Source organism: Aquarana catesbeiana, linkage group LG03 (assembly GCF_042186555.1).
Source record: "Aquarana catesbeiana isolate 2022-GZ linkage group LG03, ASM4218655v1, whole genome shotgun sequence".
Taxonomy (NCBI): Eukaryota; Metazoa; Chordata; class Amphibia; order Anura; family Ranidae; genus Aquarana; species Aquarana catesbeiana.
In genome coordinates this window covers 441,306,851-441,332,864 of record NC_133326.1, presented here as the reverse complement: position 1 = coordinate 441,332,864, position 26,014 = coordinate 441,306,851, and the positions used below count along the sequence as shown (strand labels likewise).

Sequence of the window (26,014 nt, the reverse complement as noted above, 5' to 3'; positions counted from 1 at the left end):
CCCCCCCCCCCCCCCCCCCCTCGAGCGGAGGTGACGAGGTCGGATGAGGACCCTGATGGGAAGTCTAGCTTAGGTGGAACGGAAGACCCCCTGGTGGTCAAGGTTGGAACAACGGAACAGATCCCCTTTATTGCATGCTGATTTATTACGTTGTGAAGGTGAGGGCTCTGTGAGCTCATTCTTTGGATATATACCTCTCCCTGCCCACTGTTTTTACTGGAACTATTTATACATGATTCCTTCTTTTAGAAATTTTTTTTGAAGAATACATATGATTTTTTGAAGATCCTATTAAGAGACTATTAGTACTCTCTTTGTCATGCCCTGGGATTGATCTATTTATGTTTCACATTTGCATGTTTTTTATTATGAAATAAACATTTTAGGTTTACTTTTTTACTTTTCTTAGACACATTAGATTCACTCATATTTAGTGGATATTTAAATAATATTTTTTATTATTTATCTTATTATATTTTTTGCTGTAGCGCGGGATCACTTTATAGTTGTTATTTATTGAGAGTGGACTGTGATACACTTTAGGTTCTGCTGCAGACAGCAGTTGTTAGATTGCACTTTTATGCACTACATGCACTTTGTTTATTAGTCACTATTTACCATTTGGTTTTAGTAATTTGCATACAGCACATTTTAGTAGCGCGAAGGCTCTTTTCAAATTATAATATTGGGACTATTAAGTACAGCGCTAATCCATATTGTGTGTATATATTTCAAATTGTGCAAGTAGGCAAACAGTAAGTATAACACATGGACTGTGCGAAATAAAGTGCTAGGTGCAAACAGCAATAAATGAATATAAAAATAGGATTTTTATAACAGCTTACCTGTAAAATCCTTTTCTTGGAGTACCTCACAGGACACAGAGCCACAGTACTGTCCAAACAGGTGAAATTAAACAACAAGTGTTTCGATAGAAATCAATGTTGAAATTGGTGATTTCTTACTGGATGGTGGCCTATCCTTCAGGAGGTGGAATATACCTTTAATTTCAACATTGATTTCATTACACCCGTTTGGATAGTTTTTTCCCTCATGGGTTATTTATTCACAATGCCATTTCACATATATGGACTTTTTAGTGATTTCAATTTATAAATTTTATTTCTTTATTGTACATCACGGGACACAGAGCCACAGTAATAACTGTATGGGTTATATGGCAAGTTTAGGTGGTGGACACTGGCACACCCTAAACAGGAAGTTCAATTCCCCATATAACCTCTCCCCTTACCGGGAGTACCGTAGCAAAGCAATACATGTGTAACCAGAAAGAGGGAAGGGACCTCTGTGTGTCCCGTGATGTACTCCAAGAAAAGGATTTTACAGGTAAGCTAAAAATCCTATTTTCTTTATCGTACATCACAGGACAGAGAGCCACAGTACTAACTGTATGGGATGTCCCAGAGCAATGCCACCTGAGGGGAGGGGACACAAACAAAAGTAGGGTGCAATCAGACCTAAGGACCTATACTGCTGCCTGCAGCACACTGTGCCCCAAGGCGATATCCTCATGCCTTCTTACATCCACCTGATAGAATCTGGTGAATGTATGGACTGAAGAACAGGTTGTGGCCTTGCAGATTTAAGCCATGGAGGCTTGGTGATGCACTGCCCACGAAGCACTAACAGCCCTGGTGGACCTGAAAAGGTGGAACCTTCTTCTTCAAGCCATAAGCTTAAATAATTATCTGCCGAATCCATTTGGCAATAATGGATTTCGATTCTGCCTGTCCTTTCCTAGGACCTTCAGGCAACACGAACAAAACATCTGTTTTTCAAATCTGAGCAGTCGCCTGCAAATTGATCTTGACTGCTCTCACTACATCCAAAGAGTGTAGTGACTTTTCTTCCTTAGAACAGGGTTCTGGAAAAAATGAAGGTAAAACAATATCCTGGTTTAGGTGAAAACCTGAAACCACCTTTGGCAGAAAGCTAGGATGATGATGCAATACTACTCTATCCTTGTGAACAATTAACCTCCCTGGCGGTATGATTTTTTTGGATTTTAGGTGCTGAAAGCGGTACCATTATTTTGCATGGAAATTTGGCGTTTTATATTGTAGGTCTGTAAATCTTAACAATAACACACTTAAATCTGTCCAAACCAGAGTCTAGTAGATATCCCGGGTATGATAAAGTTTGAAACACAAAAACATAAATTATAATATAATAAATAAAAATAAATAATTAAAAAAAAAAAAAAAAAAAAAATAGTAATAAAATAAATTTCCCCACAATTCACTATCGCTCAATTCTGCAAGTGTTCTAATTTACTATCGCTGTTTTCTAGATGGTCTAAAGCCACTTTTGACGTAAAGGGACACTTTTTGGTTGCTATGGACAATCTCCAGTTTCCAGGCAGAAAGAACAGTATATATCATATAAAACTGCATGCAGGGCATGGGCCAAAGCACTGGGGACAAAAGGGATGTGAAATCATTTCATACAGTACTGTAATCTGTAAGATTACAGTGTACTGTATGTATTGTGATTTTTACTTTTTTTGAATTTGCCGCCAGGCTTCGCCCCCGTGCGTCGCGCCGCTCGCAGGGAACGGAGCCTGGCACGGAGAGGCTTCGGAGGAGGACGGAGCCCTCGGACACTGCGGGGGACATCGCAGGATCCCGGGGACAAGGTAAGTAACGCAATGCGATCCCGAGTGTGGCTCGGGGTTACCGCTAATGGTACTGAATTTTAACCCCGAGCCACACTCGGGAAAACCGCCAGGGAGGCTACATATGGCTCTTTACAAGAAAGAGCCGCCAACTCTGATACCCTTCTTGCAGAAGAAATGGCTACCAGAAAAACTAGCTTCCTTGTCAAAAAGGCCAAAGGAATATGTTGTACCGGCTCAAAAGGCTGTTTCTGCAATGCCGACAGAACTAAATTCAAGTCCCAAGGGTTCAGGGGTGCCCTAACCGGTGGATTAAGCCACGTTACCCCCGTATAAAGCTTTGGATCAAAGAATGAGAAGCAAGTGGACGCTGAAACAATACTGATAAGGCCAAGATCTGGCCCTCGATAGTACTCAAAACCAGTTTCATTTCTAGCCCCATTTGCAGAAAGGCAAGAATTCTACCTATGACATACTTCCAAGGATGCCAACCCCTGGATTCACACCAAGAAACATATGCCTTCTAGACTCTATAAATAAAATGATTCTGGAAGCCGGCTTCCTTGCATTAATCAAGGTAGGTATCACCGAGCCCGAAAGCCCACAATTCCTTAAAATGTGGGTTTCAATAGCCAAACCATTAAATTTAGCGTTTGTAAATTAGGATGGAACACTGGTCCCTGCGATAGCAGGTCTGGACGTGGTGGTAGGGGCCCTGGGGCCCCTACCACCATCTTTACTATTTCTACATACCAAGATCTTCTGGGCCACAAGAACTACCGACTTCTTTTCTCACTTGATCCTGTGAAGAAGTCGAGGAAGCAGCAGAATAGGAGGGAATGCATAAATCTGTGAGAACTGATCCCACGGGGTCACCAAGGCATCTGTTCCGCATGCAAGTGGATCCCTTGTTCTTGACACAAAGTTGTCGACTTTGTTGTTGAACCTGGACACAAACAGATCTACATCCGGGATCCCCCATCTTTGGCATAGCCAGGAAGATGTCGGGGTGAAGGGACCATTCCCCCGGGAACAGCTGCTGGCGACTCAAGTAGTCCGCCTGCCATTTCTCTACCCCTGGAATGAAGATTGCTGATATGCACGGAACATGCTTTTCTGCCCAGGTTAGGATACGGTTTACCTCTCCCAGGGCTGCATGACTTCTGGTGCCCCCTTGGTGATTGATATAAGCCACTGCTGTGGCATAATCCGATTGAATCCTGACAGAATTCCGCAACCTGAATGCCCAGGCCTTTAGGGCTAGGTGCGCTGCCTGAATCTCTAGAATGTTGATGGGCAAGGTCCTTTCGGTTCGGGACCATTTCCCTTGGACAGACGCTTCTTCCAGGACTGTTCCCCAACCTGAAAGGCTGGCATGTGTTACCACCTTCCAGGTAACCCAGTAAGGATTTCCCCTTCTGCAGATTCTCGGATATCCTTCACCAACTGGGGCTCTAGCGCACTTTTGGCGACAAACGCATTGGAAAATCTAGTGCCTGAATCTTCTTGTTCCAGGCCGAAATTATTCTGTTTTGCAGCAGTCTCAAATGAAACTGAGCATAGGGAACTGCTTCAAATGAAGCCACCATCTTCCCCAACAACCTCATACAATGGCAAATGGAAGGACCCTTCTTTGCCTGACCCCTTGGACCAGTTCCTTTACGGCGCTGATCTTTGCCTGGAGCAAAAACACCTTCTTCTGGGCTGTATCTATGACCAGACCCAAGTACTCTAATCTTCTTACTGGACGGGTCTATTAAGAACAGGTCGTCCAAATATGCTATTGTTATACCTTGAGTCCTTAACCTGGCCAGGGGAAGGGCCAGAAGTTTTGTAAACACCCGAGGTTCAGTAGCTAGACCGAAAGGCAAGGCTACAAACTGAAAATAAAGTCTACTTCAAAACGCAGATACTTCTGGTGGGTGAGGAAAATAGGTACATGCAGGTATGCATCCTTGATGTCGATTGATGCCTGAAGCTCTCCCCCTAGAAGGATGGAGACTACTGATCAGATTGACTCCAGGCGAAAAGAGCAAATCTTCAGGAATCGATTTAGATCTTTGAGATCTAGAATTGGCCTGACATCCCCATTTGGTTTTGGTACCGTGAAAAGGTTTGAATAAAACTCTGACCCCTGCTCTTCCTCAGGAACCACCATGATGACCTTTCACGACAAAAGTTGGTCTAACGCTAGAAAGAGACTTTTTTCTCTGGATCTTCAGGGAACATTTGACCTGAGGAAGCGAGGAGACGGGAAGTCTTGGAACTCTAGTTTGTAACCTAGAGCTATTGTGGAGACCACCCATCTGTCCCGAAATTCTTCCTGTCAGACCTTTGAGAACTGCAGATGTCTTCCCCCCACTCGATTGAGCGGAGGCGCCCAGCTTTAGCGCTCTGTCTTGCGTGCTTCCTCCCCCAGGACTTCTTTTGTCCCTGGGGTTGACCCTGAAGTTTACCTCTTGAACCTGACGGTGGAGGCCGTCATGACTGCCTGGAGGCTGATGCCCCTGGCACTGGAGAAAGAGCCCATTTAAATGAGGGACGTTTACTCTTTTTCTTAACTGGCAAAAGGGTACTTTTCCCACTTGATATTCTTTGGATATATTTGTCCAAATCCTCCCCCAACAGGTTTTCACCACAAAAAGGAAAACCAGCCAGAAGCTTCTTGCATGGCGCTTTGGCTGACCAACCCTTTAACCATGAGATTCTACGCATATGTACCAACCCAAGCGTAAGGCGAGAGGTTTGAAGAATAGAATCTCTGATTGTGTCAATTGCAAAGCACAAAGCTGCTGGCAGCTCAGTTAATTCCTGGGCCTGCTGTTCAGGGAACACCTTGAGCACCTGTTTCAAGTGGTCTCTCAAGGACTGACATACCCCAATTGCCATCACCTCAGTTTGAGCCACTGAACCTGCCAGAGAGAAAATGTTTAACGGGAAATCCAATTTTTTTTATCAGTTGGATCCCTAAGCATTTGCGCATTGTCAACCGGACAAGTCAAACTTTTATTCACAGAGGATACAGCAGCGTCAATTGCTGGTATACTCCACATCTTAGTGAATTTTTCCTCCATAGGATAAAGTGTTGAAAACTTCTTAGGAGGAAAAAGGTGTTTATCTGGGTGATTCTACTCAGAATGGGTAAGCTTTTCTAGTAATGAATGGACAGGAAAGGCAAGCAAGGCTTGCGGGGGCTTTAGTGAACCCAAACAGGAGGTGGGCTCTTCAACCAACTCTGTTAAGGGTAGCTTAAATGTGGCGCGGACCATTTCAGTAAGAGAATGCACCAGCAACTTCTCAGCATGTGAAGCTGAAGAAGATCCTTCCCCACTTGATTCCACGGAAGAGGAATCATCAGCCTGTTCACGGTCCCCTGAGGGGGGATTCATCTTCCCCCTCCCACAGTTCCTCCGTTTGGGGATCCTGGGTGGTAGAAGGGGACCGAATGCGTTTTCCTCCACTCTGTGAAGACATGATTAAAGCCACTAATCTTTCCTCTAAGCCACTCATAGCTGAGGAGAAAACCTGCTCAGTTATATAGACAGGGGCTGAAGTGTCAGAAGCAATTGCAGCCCCTGATGACCCTGATGGCTCACTCTGACCAGCCTTAGTACGGGATGGTGTTGCAGAGGGAGGGTCCTCAGGACCTGAGGGTAACCCCTTTGTGTCCTTGGTCTTTGCGGCATTTGAACCACCTGTTCTGGTCAAAGTGCTGAGCACAATGCAGAGGTACCACCAAAAAAATGCACCCACTGCTGAGTAATAGTCCAGCAACTGCCGCTATTAAGCTCAGCCTGATGCTTAAAGTAAATGTGCCTGGGAATGCCTTTGTCACTCACTCACATGCCACCCATCTGCTCTGTGTCCCTCCTAGCTGTATGCACCTGAAAAAAGGTGCATTTTATAGCTATGCATCCCGCGTTGTGGACGCTAATTACGCGCCAACGCCGCTAAGCCCCGCCCCTTCCTCCGACCACCCATCGCGCCCCCCCCTCATCTATTTTAAAATAAAGTGTTTTCCCGCGCGAGCGGGCTCCGATCCTGTCCGGACCGCATGGAGAAGGGCAGGGGGAGGAGGAGAGCTGCCGATGGGAACCGCCGTAATGGTGGCGGGAGCAGCGCAGCACACCACCGTCTGATGCCATGCTCCTACTGCCTGGAGGAAGCTATCCAGGTGGGGGGTCATTCCTAGGAGTGGAAAAAAAAAACCCTTTCCCATGACTTTACCTGGAGCCTGGGCCAGAAGAAGCGTGCAGCTTGTACGCAGAGACGAGACTGACAAGCATGGAAAGGTACGTGCTCTTGACAGCCACCAGTGGTGACTATAGGCATAGCAACATTTGCTTTAAAGGAGAAAATCCACAAGAATTATAAAAATTCCTTAGGAATCTCCCTTACTTTATCCAGCTGCAGGGTTCTGTGGTAACAGACCCAATCTTTACCTCTCACGGTGGGCTCCGTTTAGAAAACCTTCAGTGACTGGAGCCCCCTTTTTTTAAAGGGCCCGTAAAAAGCACCCCGCCCGGAATATGGCTGAAAAAAAAACAAATACTGGATCCCGGGGTCCAGCTCTCTAAAAAAAAGAAGCGTTACAGGCAAAACCTTATTTCTTCGGACACGAGGCCCGGGTACCATTCAATTCGGCCAAGAAAAGACACTTTGAATGGATCCGGTTGCATGGCTTGCCCCAGTAAGGAATATTTCAGCAGAGCTCAGCACAGCACATCTTTACTTGTGACCAACACTTAAGACGCTGACGAAAAACCTGAGGTACTCCCAGTAAGGGGAGGGGTTATATGGGAATTGAACTTCCTGTTTAGGGTGTGTTAGTGTCCACCACCTAAAGGTGCCATATAATCCATACAGTTATTACTGTGGCTCTGTGTCCCGTGATGTACGATAAAGAAATAAAATTTATAAATTGAAATCACTAAAAAGTCCATATGTGAAATGGCATTGTGAATAAATAACCCATGAGTGAAAAAACTATCCAAACAGGTGAAATGAAATCAATGTTGAAATTAAAGGTATATTCAACCTCATAGGCCACCATCCAGTAAGAAATCACCAATTTCAACATTGATTTCTATCTAAACACTTGTTATTTAATTTTACCTAGTATAAAGTAAAAATAAAAAACCGCGCTGGAAAAAGTACATAAATCAAAAAAGCAGCAGTAAACAGTGCGACAACACAAAAAGTCCAAAATAAATTTTAAACTGCGCAAAAAAATTTAATAAATTTGAGATAAATTAAAAGTCCAAATTATTTCTCAAGCAAAGGCACTCCGGATCACCAAAACGCCTCAATGTACACAAAACTTATAGCAGTCCAACTGAAGAACCCAGCCACCGTAGTAGTAAGTTGCCCTTACCAAACAGCAAGCAGTGTAGGCGGATGGCTTAAACCCAGCCAGGGCCTTTAGGTGTAGAAAATACTTCCGCTCTGTCCAGGCTCAAGTCACCGTTCCCTCAGTTCATATACACCGGAAAGGGAGAAAAACAAGAAAAACTGGCCATAGTGTAGTATATCTATATATCATATGTGGACCTTTAGTTGTAACCAACACCCTGATGTGCACGTAAAACAAAAGGCGATATCCCCACCACCGTAGCTGTAGAGTGTGCTTACCAACTTGCAAGCTTTAAAACACATTTGGCTCAAAACCCCACTAGGAATCAGCTGGATGGTGATAGGAAGTAAAATTATTCGCCCACTGCAGCCAGGAGATCCGTTTCCTCAGTGTATGACCCAAAAAGTAGATAAACTGGCCATAGTGTAATACATCCAAGAACCACTTTTTGCTCTCCTACACAGAAGTTGTCTGAGTATCCCAGGCCAAGAGCGCTTGAGAAATAATTTGGACTTTTAATTTATCTCAAATAATTTATTTAATTTTTTAGCGCAGTTTAAAATTTATTTTAAATTTAATTTTACTTGTTTGGACAGTTTTTTCCCTCATGGGTTATTTATTCACAATGCCATTTGACAAATATGGACTTTTTAGTGATTTAAATTTATGAATTGTATTTATATAAATGTATTGCTGTTTGCATCTAGCACTTTATTTCGCACAATCAGTTATACTTCCTGTTTGCATACTTGCACAATTTTTTAATATACACACAATATGGATTAGTGTTGCACTTAAATTTACCATTATCCACTCAATTTGTCTGATTGTAGTGTTTGCAGCTTTTCCTAATCTGTTAAATAGCGCAGTGCACATTTTGAAATTTACACTATAATATTGCAGTAATGCACAGAACTATATAGCATTAAACTTGCAGTAACGCACAGAAAAAAAACTGTGTTAAACGGTCACTACACTCACACTGACTGAGCTATCCCTACATTCACACTAATGTAATGATGAATGGTGGTTGCACTTCTCACACAATGACTGAACTATCCCTACATTGGCACTAATGTAAAGAAGAATGGTCGCACTACACTCACTGAACTATCCCTACATTAACACTAATGTAAATATGAATGGTCGCACTACACACTGAACTATCCCTAGATGCACACTAAACTGATATTCTACTGACAATAGAGTCAAAATAGCACACTGTCTAATAGCACTGAACAGAGCCCTGTTCTAACTCTCTCCGCGCCACTATCACACTACAAATGGCCGCTATAGAAAGAATACTGAAGTGTGGGGCAGGATTAAGAGTAATGAGCCATGATTGGATACAGTCATCATGACAGCGTACAATCATGGCTCTGACAGTGCTCTGTACCCTGATTGGTTGAAGCTTTAATTGCTTCAGCCAATCAGGAATATCAAAGCACTGTGCAGCGACGCAGTGCATTGTGGTCGTTCGGCGGGCCGAACAAACGTTCGAACGACTTTTTAATTCAGTTGTTCGGAGAACTTCCGAACAGCCAATGTTCGGCCCAATATCATGCTCGGTCCAAACTGTTCGCCCATCCTTAGTTCTAATAGATATACACAATTAAAAAAATGTGAATTTTTAAATGTGAAATTTTAAATGTGTTTATGCTAAAGTATACATTAAAAATGTGTTTTAAAAATGTATTGGCATAGTCGTAGGACCGGTTAGTCCATTTCATGTGTCCAAATTTTAAAGGTATTTATAAGTCAACACTTAAATATTATTTTTAATAATTTGTTAGAGCTAAACAATTGATCAGAATTGTGTGATCGACTTACACTATAGTTAAAAGCTTTACATGTATATTAGCTCTTAATTGGCTGATTGTGTTCCATAATGTACATTTAATGGTGACACGGCTGTGGAAACATGGATAATTGTAACTTCCGGTGTCGCCAGCATCTGCCTGTGTTTAAATGAATGTAGTTGATGTCCCAGATGAGCCTCCTTTCCCAGTCAAAACCTGTTATGGGGAAGTGTCGGGCGGAGCCATATTTGTGACGTCATTCCGCACGAGCAGGCTTGTGCTGACCACCGCCATGTGTTAGTTTGTTTGCAACGTTGATGTGAATCTGCCTAATCATAAGTGTAATCTGTGCTTTTTAATAAACGCTTTTTAAGCATATTGCACTACAAGGTTTTCCTCTTTTCTCCACACATACGGGGAGCTGACCCCTATGATTGTCTGTGAAACAGACATCTTCCCCAGCCTGGCCGCCGAGCCCTTTGGATAAAATCAAGCAAGTGCGATCTCTATAAATTGAGATCCATGATTTCTGGTAAGCGGCGTGTATATGTGCTGAAGGGATTTGTTTGAACATTGCTTTGTTTGGATCTTTCACGAACACTGACATGCAATTCTACTTCATGTATCGCAGCGGTCTCCAAACTGTGGCCGGGGGGGGGGCATTTCTGGCCCTTTGCTTAGAACGTTTGGAGACCCCTGTTGTATCGGGTGTCTGTTCTTATAACCCTCTCTAAATAGGGGATTTTTGTTTGAGATTTTAAATGGACACTTTTTTGTTTGAAGATAACTCCTCTTTGGTCAACACATTGGGTGTTCGTTTTTACTTTAAATTTTTCACACCTAAGGGACTTTTGTTTGAAGAATTTTCTAAAAGGACACTTTTTTGATTTAAGATTTGCATCATATTGATATATGCACTTGAGTTTGTTTCATTCATGTAAACACGTTTTAAAGTTGTGAAAATGAGTTGCGAGTAGCACACTAATCTTTTTTAACCACTTCCCGCCCGCCATATAACAATGACGTGGCTAAATTATCCTGATTGAACGTCATATGACGTCGGGCAGGATGCGCCTAAAGAGATTAAGGGTCTATCATTTTTGTCATAGGTGTATTTTAAATGAGACAGAATATCAAACAAAAAATCTAGAAAAAACACGATACAAATGTTATAAGTGGAGTTGCAGTTCAGGGAGTAAAATAAGTATTTGATTCCTTACCAACCAACAATAATTCTCGCTCCCACAAACTGGCTACAGTATGTGCTCCTGTGGTACACAGTCAATTTAAGAAGGTACTCCTAATGACAACTTGTTATGTGTATAAAAGACACCTGTCCACAGAATCTTTCTTTCATTGAAACCTCAGAATCATGGGCAAGACCAAAGAGCTATCAAAAGAACGCCAGGGACAAGATTGTAGACCTGCACAAGGCTGGAATGGGCTACAAGACCATCAGCAAGAAGCTTGGTGAGGACACAACTGTTGGAGTGATTATTCACAAATGAAAGAAAAACAAAATAACCATCAATTGCCCTTGGCCTGGAGCTCCATGCAAGACCGCCTCATGGTGTAAGGATGACCATGAAAAAAGTGAAAGATCAGCCCAGAATTCCATGGGAGGACAGCCCAAAACAGCCTTGTTTTGGATTTTAGGTGTTTACATGTTTAAAACAGTTTTTTTTTGCTAGAAAATTACTTAGAACCCCCAAACATTATATATTGTTTTTTTTTCTAACACCCAAGAGAATAAAATGGCGGTCATTGCAATACTTTTTTTCACACCGTATTTGTGCAGCGGTTTTACAAGCGCACTTTTTTTGAAAAAAAGAAAAAAAAAAAATAAGACAACAGTTAAGTTAGCCCAATTTAATTTATATTGTGAAAGATAATGTTACGCCGAGTAAATTGATAACCAACATGTCACGCTTCAAAATTGCGCCCGCTCGTGGAATGGCGTCAAACTTTTACCCTAAAAAATCTCCATAGGCGACGTTTAAAAAATTATACAGGTTGCATGTTTTGCGTTACAGAGGAGGTCTAGGGCTAGAATTATTGCTCTCGCTCTAACGATCGCGGCGATACCTCACGTGTGGTTTGACCACCGTTTTCATATGGGGGCGCTACTCACGTATGCGTTCGCTTCTGCGCGCGAGCTCGTCGGGACGGGGCGTTTCAAATTTTTATTTTATTTTATTTGATTTTATTTTTACACTTTTTAAAAAAAAAATATTTGGGTCACTTTTATTCCTATTACAAGGAATGTAAACATTCCTTGTAATAGAAAAAAGCATGACAGGTCCTCTTAAATATGAGATCTGGGGTCAAAAAGTCCTCAGATCTCATATTTGGACTAAAATGCAATAGAATTAAAAAAAAGTAATTTGAAAAAATGACATTGAAAAAATGTGGCTTTAAGGAGGTATGGGCGGAAGTGATGTTTTGAAGTCACCTCCGCCCTGCAGTGTCATGGAGACAGGTGGGGGCCATCTTACCCTCACTCGTCTCCATGCACAGCACTGAGAAGGACGCGATCGCCTTCGGCGCTGCCAATGGCTCCTGTAAGCGGCTGAGGGCCCCGGATCACGGCGGGAGGCCTTCTCCCGCCACAGATAAAAGTGATATTGCGGCAAATCCGCCGCAGAGACCACTTTTATCTTGTAGCCGACCGCCGGCCGAAAACGGGGATACTGGGGTTATGGCAGCTAGCTGCTGCCAAAACAATGATATCCATCCCCAAAAAAGGGACGTACATTGGCGTGCGGCGGTCGGCAAGTGGTTAAGGCCATGGAGTGGCCCGAGCCAGTCTCCAGACCTAAATCCTTTAGAAAATGTATGGAGGGAGCTGAAACTTCGAGCTGCCAAGGGACAGCAAGAAACTAAAGCGGACCTTCAGTCATTTTTTTCATCTTTCCATCTATTAAATCTTCTGCCCTTGTTGTTTTAACTTTGGATAGTAAAATATATTTTTTCTGCCAGTAAATACCTTATACAGATCACTTCCTGTTTGGTCATTAGCCTAGGCTTATGACATGGCACAGCTCACTCTCTCGTGAGTTTACCAGGAAGGGATATATATAAAATAATATGCAAAGTGCTTGGAGGGAAGCTTCAGACTGGAAAAGATGTTGTTACAAATTATGTGAGCAGACTGCAGTTCCTATGTAAGGATTTCGAGAAGATCTGTAAAGAGTGGACCAAAATCCCTCCCGAGATGTGTGAAAACTTGGTAACCAACTACAAGAAACGTCTTACCTCTGTGCTTGCCAATAAGGGTTTCTCCACCAAGTACTGAGTCAAGTTTTGCTTGGGGACTCAAATACTTATTTTACTCACTAAACTACAACTATTTATAACATTTGTATCATGTGTTTTTTTTTTATTTTTGGTTGATATTTTGTCTCTAGCATTTAAAATACACCCATAATAAAAATTATAGACCCTTTATTTATTTGTAAGTGGGCAAACTTACAAAATCTGCAGGGGATCAAATAATTATTTTCCCCACTGTAAGTTCCCAGGTTTAGTTTTCCTCAATCCTCCCCGATTGCTTGGGCCTAGCATGTAGAGCAAGGTGACATTATGTAAGGGTAGTTTGTACGCACATACTGGGGTCAGTGTAGACAAGAGCCAGTTATCCTGCCAGAATGTCTTTAGAGTATGGGAGAAGACCGGAGTACACAGAGGAAAAGTTGCACATTAGTAGTTTGAAATTGGGCCTATGGTTGGACATTGTTTAGTTTAGATACAAAGTAATGTAAAGTTCTGGTGGAAAATGGGTGGTGTTCCTGTAACAATATTTCACCCTTAACCAACAAGCTGAATTTTTCTTTTAGTGTTAAGCCAGGTCACTAGAGATCGTGGATTTAACTGTTCAGAAATCTATGATGAGCTACATGGACATTGTTGTTAGTTCTGGAATGTTGGACTGACATTCTTGGTAAGGGAGGTAACACCTGCCTTGACATCAACCACAAGCATATGGGAAAAAGGAAATAAAACGCTTTTGACATTAGAAACCATCTATAAAGACTTTGCCACCGAGCAGTAACTGAACTGTTGATGCAAGTTCCACCTGCTCTGGTGGTCAACTACCTTAACTGTTTCATCCGTTATCACGGTCAAGTACCTGAATTGTTTTATCTGCTCTGATGGTCAAGTGCCTAAACTGTCTGTATAAGTAAAAGTTCCATCTACCCTGGTGGTTATGTACCTGTACGTCTATGACTTGTGAGCTGCAATAGTCCGGAGAATGATATGGACTTTGAATTCAACAGCTTTCAGTTCTACAGCGTTGCAATTGCTGTGATCTGATGATCGGGTGTCCAAGACTCTACAGTCCATCACCAGATAATGGAGAACTTTGACAAGCTTCTACACCAGGGATATGCAATTAGCGGACCTCCAGCTGTTGCAAAACTACAAGTCCCATCATGCCTCTGCCTCTGGCTGTCATGCTTGTGACTGTCAGAGCCTTGTTTTGCCTCATGGGAATTGTAGTTCTGCAAGAGCTGGAGGTCCGCTAATTGCATATCCCTGTTCTACACTTTTGAACTCTTGGAAAGGAAAAGTTTGGTGTTCTTCTGTTAGTCCAACATGTAGTTATTTTTTCTATTTTTTGAACTTTGGATATGTTTATATTTTTCAGCCCTAACATAGCCAAACAAGATTTTCTGTGCAGGTAAATCAGACAGGGATAGTAAAGTAGGTATTTACACTTTAGATAGATACATTTTAAATCCCCCATTTTCCATTTAAGGTAAACCAGGGGGGTGGGAGAATACATTAATTATAATTTTTTGTTTACCATTATCGGGTGCTTTCCTTCCAATGCTAATATGTTGCCTTTATGTATAGTTGGAGGCATTACTGTGATATTTTTGAGCTGGGGTGGAGTGATATGGAAATAGCATATTACATATTCGTTAAAGTTGTCTAGTGGTCTAACAAATATTTAAGAATGCCCTCAAACCTTGGCTAAGGATTATACAGGACAAAGTCTAGTTACTGTTAAGTCATGTGAAAGGAATGTGTGATTGTAAACTGACCAAGTCATTGAGGGGTCATACTGCAAAGGGGTTGTCAATTACTTATACACAAGTATAAATACCACTGCCCAAACTGGAATAAGGTGGTCTCACAACAGAGCTTGCAAAACATGCATTTGCCTGAATCTGGTCAGCCATCCTGCGTAAAAGCTGGGGGGACCTCCATGGCGAAACACAATCTTTAGCTAGGCATTCTTGTTATATTTTCTTTATCTGTCATTATCTTTCAGTGATGGTATACTTGTAAGTATTTGTGTGATCTCTTTGCACATATTGAACACGACCCCAAAAACGTGACAAAACACAACCTACGCACCATCACCTTGCTCCCCTTTTCCTCCAAACTCCTTATACGCCTGGTCGACAACCAACTTAGTGAGGACCTCATTAAGAACAACCTTCTTGATACCCTTCAGTCTGGATTTCACCCGCAACATTCCACAGAAACTGCTCTCCTAAAAAACTCAGAAACGATTTGCTAACCGCTAAAACCAATGGATACCATTCTGTACTCCTACTTCTGGACCTTTTGGCTGCCTTTGATATGATTGACCACCCCCTCCTCTTCAAAAAAAGCCTTACTCCTTTGGTCTCCATGAGTACTCTTTGTTGTTTCTCATCCTAACTATCCCACGCACCTTCAGTGTCACTTACAATTATACTTCTTCCTCTCCCTTTCTCCGTCAGCAGCCCCTAAAGCTCTGTTCTTTGACCTCTCCTATTCTCAATCTACACCACCTCCTCTCTTGGTCAGCTGATAGCCTTCCATAGCTTTCAATATCATTTCTAGGCTGACGACACCCAAATCTATCTCTGCCCCTCAAATTTAATCTAGCCAAAACCAAGCTCATAATATTTCCTCCCCCCACACGACCCTTTCCTTGACTTCTCTGTCAAGATCAATGGCACAACCATCAATCCATCCCCTCATGCCAGGGTGCCAAGCGTAATTCCTGGACTCTTTCTGCCCCACTGTCCAAAGCTTGCCACCTCAATCTTCGCAACATCTTCAAAATACACCCTTTCCTAAGAAATGACACCACAGCTCCTAATTCACTCCCTGGTTATCTCTTGCCTCGACTACTGCAACTCCTTCCTCATTGGCTTACCTTTACATAGGCTACCCCCCTTCAGTTGATCATGAATGGTGCTGCCAGACTTATCCACCCTACCAGTTTAGTGTCTGCCACCCCTCTCTGCCGATCTCTCCATTTTAAATTAAATTCAAAATATTAACTTACAAAGCCATCCACAACTCAACCCCCAGCTACATCACTAACCTAGTCTCAAAATAATTGTTCCTCCCAAGACCTGCCGCTCTCTAGTTTCCTCGTCACCTCCTCTAACGCTTGCCTCCAGGACTTCACCCGAGCCGCTCCTATCCTATGGAATTCCCTACCCCAATCTGTCAGACTATTTCCTACTTTGTCCACTTTTAGGAAGCCTTTCCTGCCCCCACCCAAATGTACTTTTATTTTCTCCATCCACTCATCCCCCACAGTTATGACCTTTTGTATCACTTGACCTTCCCTTTTTGATTGTAAGCTTTAATGAGCAGGGCCCTCTGACTCCTGTATTGAATTGTAACTACTGTCTGCCTCATGTTTTAAAGCACTGCGCAAAATGTTGGCGCTACATAAATCCTGTATAAAAATAACAGCAAAGCAAACACATTTCAACTGCCCATATGGTCTGTGACAGCACTACTTACACACCTTCTTACAAAACACTTCAACCTAAAACTAAGGAAAGAAGATTGCCTTGCTACTTAACTATCAAAATACTTCAAATACTGCTAGCTGTCCAGCAAAAAAAAAAAAAAAAGCCTTGAAGACCCTGCTCCTCATCTTCTGACGATCAGATTAACCTTGTTCCTCTGGGAGCCTGGCGAAATCAAGATGCAGTTTATTGATTTCATCCGGGCTGAAGGGTTTTACATAAGAACTTTAGTGCTAAATTGTGTCAAATCCCAGCTGGGCCTATCTGTTCCCAATCTGCACTGGATGAAGGCAGGGGTAGAATCAGAGGTCAAATAGACCACTGTGACTAAAACCACATGGGCTTCTCAGTCCCCTTATTAGTTTACAAAAAACATTTAAAATAAAATTAACTGCACTTTTGGGAGCCATTCAGACCTGTGTGTTGGAGGAGTAAAACATGGTAAGATGCTCATTTTACTACAGTGCACACCATCATTAAGCAGAATGTAGTGTGGTGCCATTAATTCTGATTGGCACTCCAATGCACCTTGCCAGATCCACATACACGCAAACAATGTGTCCTGTGATACAAAAAAAATAATAAGTGAATTAATGTCATTTAAGAGGCGCTCCAGTTGTATTACTGAAAATTAAAAGTCAGCAACTACAAAAACGATAACTTCCACTCAGATCACCTAGGCAAAGTTAGAGCGGGTACCTGTCAAAACCAGGTACCTACTCCCCCCTGCCAAAAAAAAGTGCAAAATGTTGAGGTCTTAAAGTGGAACTTCAAAATGAATAAACTGCCTTACTGCAACCTGTGTTAACAAGCTAATTAATGTAAATCAACATGAATGTAGGATTGCAAGGAAACAGTGTTGATCCAGCCGTTATGCAGTTACACTTGCTGGGGTGCACATCCCTCATCCTCTTCAAGTCAAAGTCCCCAGGTTCAAAGAGATCTTAGCAATTTAGCCTTCTTAGCGTATACCCTATATATACTTAGCGTACACCCTATATCGCTACTTCCATCCACCCCACCCCCTCCTTCCTCTGTACGTAATGCATATTTTTTTTTCTGTTTTTTTATAACCCCTTAACCTGCCTCCCTATGCACGTCAGTCGCCTAAGGCGCTTTTTACAAGGACGGCTGTTCTGCCGCAGTTAAAAGCATATAATATGTTCTGTGAAATTCAAGACTCCAGGCACTGCGATCAGCTGCATTTGTACAAAGAGATTACCTGCCTTTACGTGCGGCTGCGTTTAGAACATTCTTGCCATTTCTGATGTGCTTTCTGTTGCTTTTCTTTCCTTGTTGCCGCTGCTATCCGCAGGAGAAATAGTGCACTGCGATTACCTGCAGTTATATTGCAGATAGCTGCGCTAAATCGCTCCTGGACGCAGTCAATTCTATTTTTTCTATCCGCACCAAACCGCATGTAACTAAATCGCAGCTAAACGCAGTGTGTGAATTGGGCCATAGGAAAGCATTGTGTGCTTTTAGCTGCGGTAGAAAACTGGAAAATCCGCAGCTAAAAGCACAATTCTATCCGTCCGTGTGAAAGGGGCCTTAGGCAACTGACGTGCATACTGCCCTGCAGGCCTCTCGATGACGTCAGAAAGAACATGCAGAGCAGGACAGAGCTGTGACAAGGCACGAGAGGATCTCAGCGTGACATCTCTGGATCCGCTGGATGGATAAGCATCTGAAATCTGCAGATACCACCTTAAGGGAAAGGGGGTGAAAAAAAACAAAAAAAACAAACAAACAAACACGGGACTGGCGTGTGCAGATCCTCTGCACCTTTAAAGCTTTACTGATTAGAACACACAAAGTCTGGGTTTGTGTTTTACATGACATTCTTGGCTTACGCAGTGTGTTCAGTCGCAAAGAAAGGCTGAGATTGGAACAAAATTATATCACCCAAACAGTACTAATAACATTATTAATGGAACATAAAAAAAAAACAAAAAAAAAAAACAAACACACACACATACCGCCTTCTGCTGTTCTTTGAATTCTGACCAGAGCTTTTCCAGTTCAGGAGGAACAGTATTTCCTGAAAGTTCCAAAGCCTTGATTATATCCCCTGCATAACGAGCCTGATCTTCTGTAATGAATGTAAAGGCAAATCCCTAGAAAATAACAGTTGGACATTCACTGAGAATGTTCTAGTGAGAACATGTAAAAAAAACATACCAAATATGTCACTACGCATAATACATGTAAGTCAAACTGGGATGGTTTCATTCAATAACCAATTATTTATTTATTTTTTTTAAGTGAACCTGCCTTAAAAAAATATATATATATATATTTTATACCAACTGTAAAATTACTTTTCTTGGCGTCCATTGAGATACGCAGTTCTAAACCTTTAGGTTATACTGCTGCCTACAGGAGAACCGGACACTGAAAAGAAAACTATAGGCCCTGCCTAGGGTATAATCCAACCTACTCAGTTTAGTAGGAAAGCAGTACAGACAGCATGATCAAAAATCCTACTTTCTGTCTCACCCACTGAGGGACACAGGAAGTTTAAACATTTGGGATGTCCAAATATTGTTCACCTGAGTGATTGGTAACACAATGAACTGAAGGACATTACACATGAATAATAATAATAATAAATACAAATACTAAGTCTGTGCTAAAGTTAGAAAACCTACTTAACTGAATATGCAATCTCTAATCAACTGGTACTTTACCACACCATTCTCAACACAATGAAAAGGGAGGATGCTTTAGTAAATGTTTCCTGCATCACTAGATTAAAAACTTTCAGAGGCTGTAAAATCAATTATTTAAGTTTGGCTGCACAAGGGTTTTTGTATAAAAATAGCAGCAAGGAGTCTGCAAATAAACCATACCTGGGAAACATTCTTAAGCATCACAAAAAGATAACCAAAATGAGATCCCAAGATCACTAGATTACTAACAAAGGTTCTGGGGTGGCTGCTGCATTACAGCAGTGCCTGAAAGAAATCTATAAGTGCACACCTAGGCTGCACCATAAAATGCCTTTCAAGGCTTACTTTTATTTGAAAATGAAAAAGAAGAGATGCATTATAAAAGAGAGACCCCCCACCCTATTAATAGATTCAGCATGGAGACGAAGTGGAAAGCATTTTAGAAATGTGCAAGTAATGTACACATGGGTTGGACCATGAATGCATTTCAAGACTCAAATTAATTTAACATGCCCAAACAATGCAAATTCACGTAAGGGATGTTCAAAGTAAAAGATAAATTCTTTCTTTGCTAAATATGCCAACACTGCTTGAGAATCACACTTAATGTAGGTCCAGCATTACAAAATTGTTTAGATGTGTTACATTTGTACTCTCTGACCTTATTGCCAGCTCGTCCTGTACGTCCCGCTCTGTGCACATAATCCTCATAATGATTTGGGCATGAATAGTTAATCACCAAGATTAATTGTTTCACATCAAGTCCTCGAGCTGCCACAGAAGTGGCCACCAGTAGCTTGCATACACCATTTTTAAAGTCATTGATTATACTGTCACGGTCATATTGATCAATTCCTGTAACATGAGGCAAAAGAAAATCGTTAAAACAAAAAGGAGATCAAATTTGTTGAGAAATGCAGGCAGAGTTGTGTTCGTTTACAGCAGATATTGAAATATCAGAACTATCACTGGTGACTTGTTTTTGAAGGTTGAGATTCTAGGTCTCTCATCCTGGATTCCCTACTTGGATCCAGTAAAGTTTGAACTTTCAATCTAAGCGCTTCTGTTAAGGGCACCAACTCATGCAGAAGTAAAAAAAAAAGTATATCCAAAGGCAAGTCTATTTTCATAGAGTAAGGAAAAGTAAAAAATAAAAACCATATAAGGTTTTGGTTTTACAATGTGTGCCCGACTGGGAAGACCTCCCTTCACTTCCTGTCCTGTAGGCACAACAGGAAGAGGAAATATTTTCAAGATAAAGAAATATCACCAGAACAGGTATACCAGTTGGACAGTTTCTGCTTTATTCCTGTTCTGGTGACAACTCCAAATTTTAGATTTTCCTTCACTTTTAGTTCTAGTGACAGTGGTCTCAATGGTTAATGGAGAGCGCAATAGTGCCAAAAAAAAAAAAATTAATTGAAGAATGAATGAGTATAACTATTCTAAAGTTTCCATCTTCTAAAACAAATCAAGTTGATGAATTAGAATTTTTCTACATGAATTGTCAAAAATGTGATCTGATCTTCATCTAAACCATACTAATAAAGATAATACTACATAGAAAGAAGACTTTTTACGTACCTGTAAATTCCATGAATGTCATGTCTTGAAGTACATGGACCCTGACAACATACTCATACACTGTAGGTTAAAAGGTGCATAACTTCAGGTGTTTGGACACTGGCAAGCTTTTGGGGGACCCCACCCCCCTGGTGCCTTTCCTTTTAACTCTACCCCCTCCCTGTGAATCCTCATTTTTCTTGCAAGCAATGCAGTGTAAACCAAGGAAATGAAGGCAGGGTGGCTTGTGTCCTGTACTGTACTCCAAGATATGAAATTTACAGAAAAGTCAAAATTCCTCAAATCTTAATTGTACAGTACAGGACACGGGCAGCATAATTCATACACCATGGAATGTTCTAAAGTAATGAATACAAAGGGTGGGTAACAACTACACAAACAAAACTGTGATAACAGGCCCAAACAACAGGGGTAAAAAAACAGAGTGCTGAACTCCACCTGGTAAAACTTTGGTAAAGTATGAAATCAGTATAAGATCAGATGGCAGCCTAATGTAGTTGGGCTACACAGGCTTGGGGTCAAAAAGGCCAGTAAAGGCATACAGATCTGGTGGAGTGAGCATGCAAGAGCACAGGAGGAGGTTTTTACTTAAAGTGGATGTAAACCTGATTTATGAAATTTGAGCTGGGCACATACAGTGCCTTGCAAAAGTATTCACCCCTCCCCCCGCCCCCTGGCATTTTTCGTGTTTTGCTGCCTCACAACCTGGAAATAACATGGATTGTTTGAGGATTTGCATTATTTAATTTACAGAACATGCCCACAACTTAAGAGTTTTTTTTTTTATTGTGAAGCAAACAAATAGGACAAAATAACAGAAAAAGTCAATGTGCAAAACTAATCACCCCCCCTAAAGTCAATACTTTGTAGAGCCACCTTTTGCGGCCATCACAGCTCCAAGTCCCTTTGGATAAGTCTCTATGAGCTTGCCACATCTTACCACTGGGATTTTTGTCCATTCCTCCTTGCAAAACTGCTCCAGTTCCTTCAAGCTGGATGGTTTTCCCATGTGAACAGCAATCTTTAAGTCTGACCACAGATTTTCTATGGGATTGAGGTCTGGGCTTTGACTAGGCCATTCCAACACATTTACACGTTTCCCCTTAAACCACTCAAATGTTGCTTTAGCAGTGTGTTTGGGGTCATTGTGCTGCTGGACGGTGAACCTCCATCCTAGCCTTAAATCACACACAGAGTGGTACAGGTTTTGTTCAAGAATATCCCTGTATTTAGCACCAGCCATCTTTCCCTCAACTTTGACCAGTTTCCCAGTCCCGACTGCTGAAAAACATCCCCACTGCATGATGCTGCCACCACCATGTTTTCACTGTGGGGATGGTGTTCTTTGGGTGATGTGATGTGTTGGGTTTGCACCAGACATAGCGTTTTCTTTGATGGCCAAAAAGTTCAATTTTAGTCTCATCAGACCAGAGCACCTTCCTCCATAAATTTTGGGAGTTTCTCACATGCCTTTTCGCAAACTCAAAACGTGCCATTTTGTTTTTTGCTGAAAGTAATGGCTTTCTTCTGGCCACTCTGCCATAAAGCCCAACTCTATGGAGCGTACAGCTTATTGTTGTCCTATGTACAGATACTCCAGTCTCTGCTGTGGAACTCTGCAGCCCCTCCAGGGTTACCTTAGGTCTCTGTGCTGCCCCTCTGATTAATGCCCTCCTTGCCCGGTCCGTGACTTGTACTTTTCAACAACATTGTCCCTTACTTGTTTGGAGAGTTCCTTGGTCTTCATGGCAGTGTTTGGTTAGTGGTGGCTCATGCTTAGGTGTTGCAGCCTCTAGGGCCTTTCAAAAAGGTGTGTATATGTAATGACAGATCATGTGACACTTAGATTGCAAACAGGTGGACATCATTTCACTAATTATGTGACTTCTGAAGGTAAATGAGTTGCACCAGAGCTTTTTATGGGCTTCATAAAGTGGGTGAATACATACGCACACGCCAATTATCAGTTTTTTATTTCTGAAAAATAGTTTTAAGTATATATTTTTCTAATTTTACTTCAACTTAGACCATTGTGTTCTGATCCATCACATAATTCAGACAAAAAAAATGAACTGAAAGCTGTAATGTAACAAAATAGGTAAAAAGCCAAGGGGGGTAAATACTTTTGCAAGGCACTGTATTATCTGCAGTATTTTGTTATTTCTCTTTAAAGCACTATGTCCCGTAGCTGTCTCCTGCTCCGTTCTTCTGTTATCAGCCTGATAACTCCTGACAAGTTCTCCGTCACATATGATAAAAGCAGCCTGAGTTGTGTGTTGGGGAGGATGCTATAGATTAGCAGAGCCCTGAACGATTCAAGGGACAGAGCTGAAAGTCACTACCACTATGAGGAGAGGGGATGTGTGCCTTTCCTCCAATCAGCTGTCTTGGCTGTATGTCCAGTCTTCACTGCAGTGCTAACTAGGAAGAGAAAATTTCCTAACATGATGTGCACTTTCTAAATAGTATATAAAGATGAAGACAGCAGATATACATGTAAAAAAGATTTGTTTCATCCCTGTGTATCATCTGAGGCTAGTCAATTCACTGGGTATATGTGAGGGTTTACATCCACTTTAAGTGTGTAAGCCCCTTGCATCCCCAAAGGGGGGGATCAGTTTTTCTGAACAGCCAGAATGCTAGGCACAGAGTAACCTCTTGAGCTGAATTAACTGAATTTGCGCCAGGCAAAATAAGATTTCTAAGTATGATAGATTTTCCGGGAAGTGTCTTTTCTTGTTTTCAGCAAAATAGGAATCAGACTCAGGAAGCCCTCTACTCGTTAAGACATGGCCTCCAACAGCCATGCCGTTAAAGCCAGAGACTGAAGCACGATGGAATAGATGACATTGAGACAGGAGATCTGGCCTATTAGGAGGGGCCAGGAGCTGTCTGCTAGAAGTCTGAGTATGTCTGTGTACCATGTTGTTCTGAGCCAATTTTGGGCAATAGAATTACCTCTCGGTCTAATTTGAGGAGCAGACGAGGCAGAAGTCACACTGGAGGGAAGGAATAAATTAGCCTGAAATTAGACCATTAACGGAGATGCCAATGATACTTTATAAACTAGGTTCTTTAGCAAACCGACTGCAACTAATACTTTTTTTTCACACTGGATAGAGCCACCATCTAACTGCCCTTTAAAATGGCATTCTGGTTGGTCAGTTTGTTAGGGCGAGGAAGAACTGCTCAACAAGAACAGACTTCGAAAGTGAATGCCAGTTATTGAACAAATTCAGGAAGAGAGGCTATCTGGTGAAAGGGTATACTATACAAAGTGAAAAAAACAAAAAAACAGGTGAAAACGCAAAGTCAAAAGGTTAACAAGGAAGGCAAGGACCAAATCAGAGTTGTAGGAAATTTTTCGGGGAAAATCAGCCTCAATTTATGTTATTTTTTTATAAAATACTGGCCAACATGTAGAGATTAAGGATCTAAAAGACATTTTAGAGGTTTTGCATGACAGATTGGTCCACAGCCATTTCCAAAAAAAAAAAAAAAAATCTGAAAAAAAAGGTCATAATTTGGCATCCTGAAATAGTGATACATTTATTAGTGCTGCTTTTGGAGGTATATCATAAATGGTTGCTCAATGACCAGAACAAATTAAATACTGCCAAGGAATTAGTTACAACACTACCATTGATTTCCTGTGAAAATCCACTAGATGGCGCTGAAAGTCAATTTGAGACAATCCGTGATGACATCATGCATCAGGTGTAAAGACTCGCGCGCATGCACGGACATCATCAGGAAGTACCAAAATGAGAGGCTTTATAAACAGGGCAGCCACATGGTCATGGCAGACACTTTTTCTTTGATTTGATATGCAACAAGAAGGGGCACTGAGTACTTCCTGTTTGTTGGATACTCTTGATAAAGGCACAAATGGTGGCAAAACATGTTAAGTTTTTGTGGGGAGTCTATTTTTGGCATTTTACTTTTTAATTGAGTGCTTCTCTATTTTGAAAGGTGCTGTGGGAGGTCTTGGAGTTCTATAGAAACTAGATGGAAAAAAATAGATACATATCTAGTGAGGAACACAAATTGGCGCTAGAATAGGGATTTGATAATGAGGTAAATGACAGCTAGTTGAAATAGTATGAAAGAATATTTTTCATCACTAACAAGTCAGTCTGACCCTCATTCAAGCAGGACAAAGTCTAAAGTTTTATAGCAATAGAGTGGAACACTACTGGAAGTCCTATTATATCATATTTATTGGAATTTTGATTGGCTTAATAGAGAGGTATTGAGGAATACATCAGGGCTCAAAATTTCAAGTCCTGAGCTACTAGCCAGGCCTCAAGGGTTACTCGCCACCAGTTGCCCCACCCAACCCCTACCCTGCTCCTAATCACGCCCTCATAGATTATCTCATGAAATTACCCTTAAAGTGGATGTAAACCCAATGTCATCCTTTCTAAACTACTGCCATAGGAGTATACATGCCTCCTGCATGTATCTTTACCTGTCAAAGGTCTCCCCTCTGTCTGTTATTAGATCCGAAAAACTGCATTCTGTGGGTGGGTCTGTTCTCTGGAGCTTGGTGGGTGGAGCCGTGATGTCAGACTCCCCGCCCACCTCTACACTCCCCTTGTCAATATGCATTTTCTCCTGTGTATTTCTAACACTGAACTTCTGCTATGATCTCTAACATCCAGTGAAAAGACAGGAAAGTAACCACATGACTTCAGCATGCCAAATCATGCTGAGGTGTGTAACAGCCAATCCTTGCAGAGCTGCTGAAGAAAGGAGTGGGGGAGGGAATTAAAAAATACTGCATGTGTCTTAGGCTGAAGCACGAGATGTAAATCACTTGTCGCTCACAGCAAGGGGGAGTATTTGACAAAGTTTTTCTCAGTTTGTTAAGAATTATCTCACTGAACAATAAAAGAGGATTGCTCAGAGATGGATTAACTCTGTGTGGCAAGACTGGGCTCAAATGATAGAAAATCTTATACTCTACAGTATGATAAAAAAAAAAAAAAAAAAATCGTGTTTACATCCACTTTAAATGTTTTATGCAGAATTAAGCAACTTTATCCATGCTCGCCAAAGCAGCCTCGCCCGTGTCCACCAATGCAGCCACGCCTGTGTCCACCAATGCAATGCAGCCTCGTCCGTGTCCACCAATGCAGCCTACAAAAACATACTTGGGGGGCACACCCTAAAATACTTTACATTCAAGATGGTGCTGCTAT

The 26,014-nt window shown here is 41.7% G+C and overlaps 1 protein-coding gene across 1 annotated transcript in view; it reads right to left on the bottom strand.

Annotated features, from left to right (window-relative positions):
- The window catches only part of DDX46 (DEAD-box helicase 46), a 380,459-nt gene that overhangs the window by 99,208 nt on the left and 255,237 nt on the right, over positions 1-26,014 (bottom strand). The window contains exons 16-17 of the mRNA XM_073620805.1: positions 19,888-20,081; positions 18,534-18,671 (exon numbers count right to left, since the gene is read on the bottom strand). Coding sequence (XP_073476906.1) covers positions 18,534-18,671; positions 19,888-20,081 — 332 coding nt within the window. The remainder of the gene's footprint in view (positions 1-18,533; positions 18,672-19,887; positions 20,082-26,014) is intronic.